The following is an 11298-nucleotide window of genomic DNA, read 5'->3' on the forward strand; positions in this document are numbered from 1 at the left end:
TAAACTGGGTCTAGAATAGAGAACACGTAGCTTTGCCTGATATACCCAAAGTGGGCACTAGACCGGGCATGCGGGGTGTGCACTCCAGGGTTTGGGGATCTTATGGGGAAATGGTGGTCATGTGCATAAGGCGCCTGTCTGACTACAACTATATCAGCTTGCATGTCTATTGTGTCTCTGCATTGCATACGGAAAAGTACTTGTCCAGCCTTGGGCACGTCTTTCCTGTGAAACTATTCTTTGAAGGTTGAGATGAGCATCAAAGGCACAATGTACAAAAGCAGCAGCTCTCACCTGGACAGAGGCTAGTGATGCAGCAAACCTGACGAATGTGTACACGTTTACACAGTTTAACAGAATGAGACGACATATATGCTTCCAGAATGCTCTCTGATTAGATGCATATATTTGCAGAAGCTACAAAGCAAGAATGATGATTGTTTGCTTTCAAAATAAAATGTTCATATAAAATGCAACTACAAAAAACAAGTTTTGCTAAACTTCTGTGAAATTTTAGGCACCATTTCTCTGAAGCATCAATTAATAAAAATGTGTTGATGCATGCTAGTTTTTTTTTTTTTTTTTTTAATATAATGGAAAGTCAGTGAAGCTAGTTTCAACAAGATTATGGGAAACATGAATATAAACAAGCGTTGGCAAAGCCAATAGGTCAGACATTGGTGGTCAGTTGTTTGGTTTTGTCAATGTGTATCTTGTTGTGACATGGATTTTGTAACCTTATATTGTTGTGAGAGCTGCTGGTTCACCATTGTAACAAATATTAGCACAAAAAAAAAAAACTTTTGGTCTCAAAAAGCACACATTGTCATTTGGTCCTGGCACTGTACAAACCCACTTTATGTGCGAATATTCTCTTTGTGAAAGTACAGAATGGTGTCACTCACGGTAAAGCCAGCCTATGGAAAGACTTTTAATAAAAGCAAAAAGGTTTTGGTTAATGCCAGACCTAATCAGGGACCTACTTCGTTAAGAATGTCACAAAAGTGCACCCAAGGTATATATCTTTGCATTAGTGCAGACTCACGTATTCCATGTATTCACAAGAATTTACAGAAGTAGACCAGGAAATCATAATTGCACTCTGAACAAATATATATATGAGTAGATTTGCTCATAAAAAAATCTGTTGAGCGTTTACAAGTTCATATTCCCTTTAAGCACTTTTTTCCCCCAACACTGGAAGAAATGTTACTTCTGAACCTTGACAGGAGCAAATTTCCAACCTTTCTCAGTATGGGAAATGATGAAAAAGAGCTGGTGAAAAACCTTAAACATGCAAGTTAGTAGGTTTGCATAGAATCAAAAGGAAATTCCAATCCTGGAACTGTTAGTTACAACTACCGCCAGCCGCAGTATGGAGCTTCTGTAAGCTTATTACAATATATGAGAAATGTAGCTTTGCATAGGATGCCTCCCATCGTTTTTGTTTTTTTAACCTAAATGGACCAAGAGGCATATCACCCATACCTGCCACCTGAGCGCTCACCAGAGGTGGTGGCAGCCATGATTCCAGCTTGATGCTTTGCCCCCTCCGATACTTTATCTCTGGAAGACTGGACTAGACAAGTCTTTATCTTTTACGAGTACTACTGCATGCACTGGGACATTGCTTTGCACGTCGTTATCTACATGGCAGGGTTTGTTCCTGTAAGGCTTAGGGGTGAGAGATCAATATAACAACACAGAAGGGAAATCTCCCAATTATCCTAAATTCAAAATATTAATATCACATCAGCACCAGATAATGTCAATCCAGTGCCTGATTATGTATTATTTTCACAAGTTTTTTGAATTATAAGCACTCTAGTTGTGTGTGACTTGTTAAATAAGGACTTCAACAATGTATTTAAACTACACAAACAACTGATTACAATCGAAGACAATACAAAACATTACCATTTCCAACAAGATACTCGGTTAATATGACCAAGCCTGGAGGAATCTCTGAGTGACTACTGTTCAAGATCCACCGGAGTCTGTGTTTTCTCCACACAGACCTCTATGAACGGTTCTATACTTTGCAGGTGGTATCTCCAGTTGAAGGGGATTTCCCCCGCTCTGGGACCTCATCTGGTGATTCATTCTAAATAACTTATTATGTATGTTTTTGATTAGTTGAACACAATGTAGAGAGCTGTTGATGTGAACATTGCAGAAACCATTTATGTGTGATGTTTATTCATGTGTTAATTTAAAAGTATTACACATAATTATACAACATGCAAATCCGTCATTTCAAGCTGTATTTTAGCGTGAAATGTTCTGTTACTTTAAACAGCCGCTTGTGTTCTGTCATATCGGTGCATGTGGTAAATTTATACCCTGAATTGCGGCAAACTGTGCCATTTGTGATAGATTTTTTACTGTGAATGCCGCACAATTTACACAGTGGCGTAATTTTAGAAATTTAGCATAAACAAGGCCTGCGGTACCATAGAGCAAGCAGGTAAGTGTATAACAAGACAATTGCAGACAAATGCTTGGTAGCAACTTTGTGGGAGCTAAAAGAGTACATTCTGAGAGTGAATACAGGTCATCTACCATGGATGTACTTAAAGTTTGTCTGCAGACGATTGTATAATAAGTGTGTGGAAGGGGAAGGATAATACGTCATGAGAAAGGAGAGACTTGCACTAAATACAAATTTGATTTAAGGTGAGTCTTGAACACTTACAAAGAGGGAGCAAGTCTAATGTGAAATAGAAGTCCATTCCAAATCATTAGTAAGTGAGAATATGTTGGAGGGTATATGTCTTCCTAAAATGTGGAAGTTGAAGCTGGAGTAGAGATTGGCACCTTACAGTCCTGTTTTTGATCAGATAATTCAATAATGTTCCCATTGTCCATCTCCACAGGAAGTGACATCACTGGAATTCCCATCATTTATCTGCACAGGAAAGGACATAACTGGCTTCCCTCCCATCTGCACACCAAGTGACATCATTGCATCTCCCATCATCCACCTGTACAGGAGGTAATTTCAATGATTTCCCTCCTGCGACACCCTGAGCTCCAACCTCTTCTCAGGACCTATGTAATGATGGCACCCAGCACCAGGAACCCTGATTCCTCCTCCCAACTACTGATATCCTGTGGCACCCCTCTGTACTCTTAACCCCAGCCACCGCCTCCTGCGTGTTACAAAACAACATGGAAGGAGCGCGGGCTTGCCCCTCCTGCGAGTTCTCTTGCTCTCTCCCACACCAAAGACCCACCACTCCCACACCTACAGCACCCCACTCACTCTCACAAACCAGCCACCTGCTCACGCAGACCAAACACTTTTCCCCAACACCTGCTCGCTCACCAAATACGTCATGGAGATATGGAACCTATTGAATGACTACACTCCAGGCCAGCTCTCTCTCACAGAATCATGGCTAAACCCATACTTAGCATCGGACATCACTACTGCCTTCCCCACCAGCTACAAGATCAACTGCCTCAAGCTCAACACAGACAAGACAGAAGTAGTGAACTTCAACACCACCACCTCACCATGGGCTCAAACTGGTGGCCAGCTGAACTCTGACCCACACCCAACACCAGGAACCCCAGAATTATCATCAACAAACTGTACATTACTGCACAAGTCAACAACGTCACCGTGTCCTGCTTCCACCCCTCAAAGATGCTGAAAAACACCTTCAAATGGCTTCCGAGCAACACTAGATAAACTCACTTGTGCCCCAGTCACCAGCAAGTTGGACTATGGGAACACCCTCTATGCCAGGATCACCAAGCAACTCACTAGAAGACTACGGACCATCCAGAACTCGGTAGCCAGGCTTATCCTCACCCTCCCACACACATCATTTTAGTGACCTGTTTGTGCACAAGTAAATGTTTTGTTTCCATCTAGAATCCATGATACTAAGCATAGATTATTTCAGTGACCTGTTTGTGTACATGTAATGTTTACAGAGTTTCCATCTGGATGCAGAAGATACTTAGCGTAGTGTTCGGATTTAACCATCCAGCTACCAGGTGGTGGTCATGAAGACCCTCTGGAGTCTTGCCTTTATCCTTGAATATGACGTTATACACTTCTACACCTTACATTGTCAGATACACTTTGTATTCCAGTCCAGGATTCCACAGTACCATCTTGATGCATCATGGTACCTGTAGTGTTTTCCATCTCTAAACCCTTCTCAAATCACACCCTTGTGGTGGTGTTCTACTTTCTACCTTGATTACTAGATCCCATTCCCTTTCTGACCTCTTTCAGTTGCGTTCTGGAACTTTCCCTCCCTTGGCTTTCACCTGTAATCCATTCCTGGCTTTCCTGTGTTTGCTGGTTTCCCTGGTCTTCCCCTTTCCAAGTCCCAGTTCTGGCTTCCCTTAGTTGGGGGTTCCCTGTTTTCTGGTAGATTGCTTGCATCTGGCTCTCTCATGTACCGGTGCCCCTCCCTTTTCCCCCTCCTATTTCTGCATGGTAAGCACATAGTGCTGCAGCTCGCAACTGATTTTGCTGCTGGGTCTCCTTGCTCTCTGCGTGATCCTCCCACTATATTTCAGGCTTCCCTCTGCTTTCAGCTTCCAATGTTGTTTGCTTCTATGTTCCTGTTCTGATAAGTTAGTTGTCCCTGTTGCCTGTCTCTTGTTTACCCTGCCTCTCCGGTTCCTTTGACCCTAGCTCTGACTGCACACATCTACCTGTCTTATCTATACAGATTCCTTGTCCTGTATTCCTGTTCTGCCTGCATATTCCTCTCCTTTCATAGTTAGGGTGTAAGTTTTCAGTATATTCAGTTTTATGTTTTCCAGTTCTGATCCCGATCTTTATTCCAGTCCAGAGTTTCCCGAAGCCCAGTTCACGTTTCTGTGTTCCATCCATGGTTCTTTTTTCCTTGTGGTTCATATTTTCCTGCTTTTCATTGTTTCCAAGGGGGCCAGTTAGACTCTAAGGTAAGTGCCTTTGGCACAGAGAACCACCCAGCACCCCTTCCCCCACAGGACCTGCTGGGAGCCTTCATCTGCTCCTTGCATTCATGTAAGATCTTTTTCACCTCAGAGTTTTCACTTCCAATGAGCAGACAAACTATGATATGAGATAGTTTTTGTATCGTAGCTCTGCTTGTACGTGCGTTCTCTTGATGGTTTACCTTGCAACGTTTTCTGTGCTGCTTCCCACCAAGCTTGCAGGTATTTTGGTGTTTATATGAAACCTCTTCTTGAGAAAGCTTTTGTCTCTGCGTAGAGCAAGAACCTCACGTCGTCGCCCTGTCGTGAAATCCGCTAGTTTACCCGACAGTTTGCCCTGGAAGTATCCAGATTCCTGACACACAGGTCCTTCAGTGTTTATGCATGTGTAAAGGATCACAGAGTTTTCCATCTAGAATCCAAGCGATTTAGCGAAAGTCCATTTTTGGGAAGACGTTGAGCTCATCACGGCTGCGGGCCCAACTTTTGCAACTTTGTCTGGCGCTCTGTGCACTTCGAACAGTAAATGTCCCTCAATTCTTGGGTTTTTCTTTGTTTCAGCTCTGCACTCCTGGCTGACAGGATCTCCCACATGTAATCGCACTTATAGAGCACTTACTACCCCTGATGAAGTGGGACTGCAGTTAGCGGTCAGTCCACCCGGACTCATACTCCTTGAAACCATCAGATACATTTACTCCAGTTTCTCTGCAGTACATTAAGGACTGAGGTATGTATGAACTTTGGTGGGGATTATGTAGGAAGCAGATGGTTGCTGTAACTGATAGATATTGTTAGGTTGCAGGGATATGGTTTCAAAAAATGAAGACGTACAGGCATGAGATTTACAACAGTTTATATACAGAAGAGGCATCTAGAAGGGAAGCAGAGGTGCATTTCAAATAAATAAGGGAAAGAAAAAGCAGGTTTATTTCAAGGTCAATTTTTCACGTAGGGCTTTAAAGGGAAGGTAGCAGGTGGAGTTTGTTTGAACCAGCTGCAACCTGTGGATGGAAAGCTATGGAAAGAAACCGCTTTAAAAGGAATGTGTTTTTAAATAGTCTTTCTAGAGGCACAACTCTTAAAGAGGTGACAAACTTGACTCGCAGTGCTTGTCGAGAGCCTATTACACGCGACTGTCAAGCACTGTGAGATTATTGCATATGCTGGTGCCCGGAGACCACCATCACCCCAATGTATGCCAAGCAATTCTTTGCAAACTCGAAGGCCCCGTGTGCTGCTACTACCGCAGTATACCCAGTACCAGAAAGCGCCGATACAGTCAATGCGCATTCTCTTACTCCGTACATAAACTACACATATAAATAAATTACATAAACTCCTGCTGACAACATATAACAAGGAAGCTGAGAAACATCTTGCACCAACCGTGTACTTAGTGCTTATTTCTGACCCTCCAGTCCAGGTTCAGAAGGTGCCGCACCCCGGGCCCACCACGACCCTCTGGCATTCAGCCTGCCACCACAACATCTGTTATCCCCTCAGCCTAACATGCAACACTCTGCAGAGCACGAAGCCCTGGCTTTGTTTGACACCAACAACAGAAGTGTTTATGGAAAGAATCAGAAGAAACTCACACAAACCCCCCCTCCACCCCCCAAGGGTTCCCATCATCTGGAACTATCCGTGCCAGACTCAAATTCCAACCCTACTCTGACTGACAGCAACCAAGAACTACTAAGTGGGCAAAAGCCTGTCAAAGTACAAACAGCAAAGAAAACAAAACTCACCTGGCAATACCATGAACTCAACCCAGAATCAACGTCTAGCAGCAATCAGGTGGTCATCTGCTCTTACATGGCCAACTCCACAAAAACTGAAACCCAGCTTCGCCATCACCCTAGACCATGTCCCACCCTTCCGCCGCAGCCACTGCTTTTACCGCAGTACTATGCCACCTTACAGCCAGGATATCGCTGCGAGGTCCAATATTTAACATCATAAAACGTATCCAGTTCTTTTGTACGCTGCTGGATTCTTCATTAAAGTGAGGTCGTGGCACATCCTTATGTGGATGCTTCACCGCAGTCTTGAACGGCTCACACAACACGCGTTCACCATTTCTGTCCCACATGCAGCACTCAGATCAATACTGTTACATCCTTGTAATTAAGGTCACACAGCACACACCTGACTCATTCAAACTTTGCTGCCACCCTCTAGATACACATGCCATTCTCACTGCTAGACCCGGCCAGGCTGCTAATGCTAAACTGGGGCTTCTATAAATCCCTCCATGTGGCTGGCAAGGCAGTGTCTGAACTCACCAGGTGCAAACATACACGCTGCAAAGGACATTCATCGGTCTCCAAAGCACCCTACACGCCTCTTAAGTTCTGCTTCCTGGATTTACGTGCACCCTGCGCGAGTGCCACGTTCAGCGCATCGGTATGAATCCTCGGTTTGTACAAATGAGGTTTAAACTATGTAACGTGTACTGCCCGGGCCTCTGCACTCATTCTTCTCAGGCTCCTAGGCATTGCACTCTTTGAAGGGGGTGTTTCTGCCACAACCCTGGTTGTACCTACAAAAGATCAGGACTGTGTGCCCAGGGATACCGCAAGCCCCGGGCCAGCTGCTCCTCGCACTGTCCCTTCGCTGAGTACCACAGGGACCAGGTCCTGCTGCTCTGAATGTGGACACTGCTCATCCATGGCCTCTGTCTCCAATGGTTTATACTTGAAGAGCTTTGGCCACCTTGGTGGCACTTACATTAGTTGCTTCACACGAAATATGCGGCAGCGCCTTAAACTCAAGCAGCCTCGCTGTGGAGGGCACAAGGAATGATTGCTGCATATGGTGCCTTCATGAAGTCTCCAACACCTTTACCGACAGCAGCAACCTTTAGGAATCAGCGTGGTGACCACGGGCTGGGCTGTGAGTGGTTTAGTCAATGCAGGTAGAGGCAGCTGCTGTCCCCCAGGCCCCCCCTACATCGCTTCTCCCCTTGCCCTCTTCATTCAGCTTCCGAGATGCTGATCGGGGTTGCGCTGGTTTCGGTGGATTTTCATGTGCAGCGCCAGGCTGCCTTTCAAGCGGAAGCTGGACTTGCAGTGAGGGCAGGGGTGCAGCTCTACTCCAGCTCTGTCGTGGAAACGCTGCTGCCCGGGGGGACAGTGCATGTGGGTCCGAGCTGTGTCAGTCCTTTGGTGCTGGTGCAGATGCCAAGCGTCACTGGGGCTCCCGGCACAGAGAGTAGACTTGTGGCTTCTCTCTTCCTGAGCCCTCGGAGGTCTCTCACCCCCTGGAGACAGTTCAAGCGCCTCGCCACTCTGCTTCCACTGATACGGCGCCGACTCCGCTTGGCTCAAAGGTAACTCAGTGCATTGGCATGGAGTCACAACCTGGTGGCTTTGCTGATGCTGGAGCAGGTCAGAGTTCTTCCCAAAACACTGGCGACATTCCGTGCACTGGAAGGGTTCTGGCACAGTGTGGCTTTGCAGGTGCCGAAGCAGGGCTGTTTCATGATTATATGTCTGTCTGCACTCAACACATTTATAGATCTTCTCTTTGTGGCTCTTCTGATGCTCAGCAAAACATGAGTGTCCCGCAAAGCTCCTCCCACATTCACCACATATGTAGGAGATTTCTTCCAGCGCTGGTCTCTGGCGTCCATGCTGAGGGTATGTGTGAGGGGGCCTGGTCTTCTGCACAATCTCTTCTACTGGTTCAACCATGGTCTGCTTTGTTTTACTTCGAGCGCTACAATGACGGACCTCACAACCATTGAAAGGCCCACTCTGCAAAAAGTAATAAAAAAAAAATTGGGTGTTATTGACCGATTTAAAAACATTGACACGTATCATCTACAAGAGTGAACAGTTAAGTGAACACAGACTTTATTATTGATTATAGAAATGCAACCCTCTCCCCCCGTAAGATGATTCTGCGACATTTGAAGCAGAAACAATATACTGATTATGGTGCGACTGGTAGAAAGGAGACGAACGAAACGCAAATTACCAGATGTTTATCCACCCACAATCAAGAGCAAGAACACATCTACAGCATTGGAGACAATGCAGGCTTTCTTCACACCTGAGAGTGAGACATTTCTTCCGCCTTATTACAGCTTTGCAAGAATGGACGGAGTGATACAACTACAAGCGATGATGAGCAGCTCTCCGCCTACAGCTGCCCACATTCTGAAAATTGTTCTTTGGGTCTGTATTAGTGAATAACAATGTCCGATGTGCACTGGATCCCTAAAGTGCGAGAGATCGCCTGGCCCGGGTAGATTTACATCCGGTTAACGTGCTGTGTTTAATATTAATGCAGTGATCGCCTGGCCCGGGTAGATTTACAACCCAGTTTACAGGTTGCGTTTAATATTACAGAGATGATCACCCGGGCAGATTTACATTCCAGTTCATGTGTTGTGTTTTATATTACTGAGGCGATACCCTGGTGAAGGTAGATTTCCACGTCAGCTTACGTGTTGTGTTTAATATTACCGGGGCGATCACAAGGCCCAGGTAGATTTAGAAGCCGGTGTCCGTTTCGTGTTTAGTATTAATGAAGTTATCACCTGTAATGATCAGGGACACTTCAGTTCTAACCCTCATCAGGGTAAACACCTGGTATCTTGCAGAAATATTGCCCTGGACTGCTGGCCAATGTTAACTCCAAATATCAAATAAAATCTGGGTCGTTGGGTGAGAAGAGCGGTCCATTGTGTAATGACGAAAGATCAGAGTGGGGTAAAATATAGAAACGGAGAGACAGTCCTCGGGAAGTCTAGCTGCCCCTTGTTACGGAAGGACGGACTCTCGGGGTGAGACACATGAAGGACAACAAAGAGGTGCTCTGAGGCCACCTGACGGACTCCAGCCCCTGCCAAGGAGCCGTTAAACAGTGGCAGAGACAGAAGAGAGCGAGAGAGCAGAGTGAGAGCGTGCAGTGAGTGTGCAGTGAGAGAGTAGAGTGAGCGCAGTGAGAGGTGTGCAGTGAGTGTTCAGTGAGGGGGTGCAGAGAGTGCACTGAGTGTACAGTGACAGGATGTGCAGTGAGTGTGCAGTGAGAGAGTAGAGTGAGTGCAGTGACAGGATGTGCAGTGGTAGAGTGCAGTGATTGTGTGTGTGCAGTGAGAGGTGTGCAGTGAGTGTGCAGTGAGTGTCGAGTGTGCACGGAGACGGTGTGCAGTAACAGAGTGCAGAGAGTACAGTGACAGGCGTGCAGTGGTAGAGTGCAGTGATTGTGTGTGTGCAGTGAGAGGTGTGCAGTGAGTGTCGAGTGTGCACAGAGAGGGTGTGCAGTAACAGAATGCAGTGAGTGTACAGTGACAGGATGTGCAGTGGTAGAGTGCAGTGAGAGTGGAGTGAGAGAGTAGAGTGAGCGCAGTAATTGTGCAGTGATTGTGTGTGTGCAGTGAGAGGTGTGCAGTGAGTGTGCAGTGAGTGTCGAGTGTGCACGGAGACGGTGTGCAGTAACAGAGTGCAGAGAGTACAGTGACAGGCGTGCAGCGAGGGTGCAGTGATTGTGTGTGTGCAGTGAGAGGTGTGCAGTGAGTGTCGAGTGTGCACAGAGAGGGTGTGCAGTAACAGAATGCAGTGAGTGTACAGTGACAGGATGTGCAGTGGTAGAGTGCAGTGATTGTGTGTGTGCAGTGGCAGACCGTGCAGTGAGTGTGCAGTGACAGGATGTGCAGTGAGTGTACAGTGACAGGATGTGCAGTGGTAGGGTGCAGTGATTGTGTGTGTGCAGTGGCAGGATGTGCAGTGGTAGAGTGCAGTGAGTGTCGAGTGTGCACAGAGAGGGTGTTCAGTAACAGAATGCAGTGAGTGCAGTGAGTGTGCAGTGAGTGTCGAGTGTGCACGGAGAGGCTGTGCAGTAACAGAGAGTACAGTGACAGGCGTGCAGCGAGGGTGCAGTGATTGTGTGTGTGCAGTGGCAGACCGTGCAGTGAGGGCGGGGAGAGCTCCCCTCAGGCCTCGGGGTTCGCGCCCCTTCACAGGGCTCACACCGAGGAGGCCCCGAGCTGCGGGTAACGGGGGTCGGGGCCCGGTCCTCGCACCCACCTGCGCCATCCTGCTGCGGGGCGTCCGGTGCTGAGACCGGGGCTGGGGCTCCTCTCCGAGCTGCTCCGGGGGCCCTTCACCCACTTCCGGCTTCCGGCTCCCACCAGCCAATCAGTGTGCGGAGCGGCGAGCACCTGCGGCGCATGCGCAGAGGCGCCCTGTAGACACAGAGGACGGACAGCGCCGTGACGCCCCGGTGACGTGATGACGCCGCAGCGAGAGGCGCGCGCGGAAGCGGAGCTCTGAGGCCTATGACGTCACCTGAGAGAAAAACCCCTCATCGCACCCCCAGAAATATCCCTTTCCCGGGACA

At 47.1% G+C, this 11298-nt stretch overlaps 1 protein-coding gene across 1 annotated transcript; it reads right to left on the reverse strand.

Annotated features, from left to right (window-relative positions):
- Nucleotides 1–587: 587 nt before the first annotated feature.
- LOC138252701 (zinc finger protein 619-like) lies at nt 588–11081 on the reverse strand. The gene is made up of 2 exons (XM_069205760.1): nt 10986–11081; nt 588–8708 (listed from the first exon to the last, which is right to left on the reverse strand). Exons 1-2 carry the CDS (start codon nt 10992–10994, stop codon nt 7929–7931), a joined length of 789 nt encoding a protein of 262 aa, XP_069061861.1. The 5' UTR covers nt 10995–11081; the 3' UTR covers nt 588–7928.
- Nucleotides 11082–11298: the final 217 nt, after the last annotated feature.

Source organism: Pleurodeles waltl, chromosome 1_2 (genome assembly GCF_031143425.1).
Source record: "Pleurodeles waltl isolate 20211129_DDA chromosome 1_2, aPleWal1.hap1.20221129, whole genome shotgun sequence".
In the NCBI taxonomy this organism is placed as follows: domain Eukaryota; kingdom Metazoa; phylum Chordata; class Amphibia; order Caudata; family Salamandridae; genus Pleurodeles; species Pleurodeles waltl.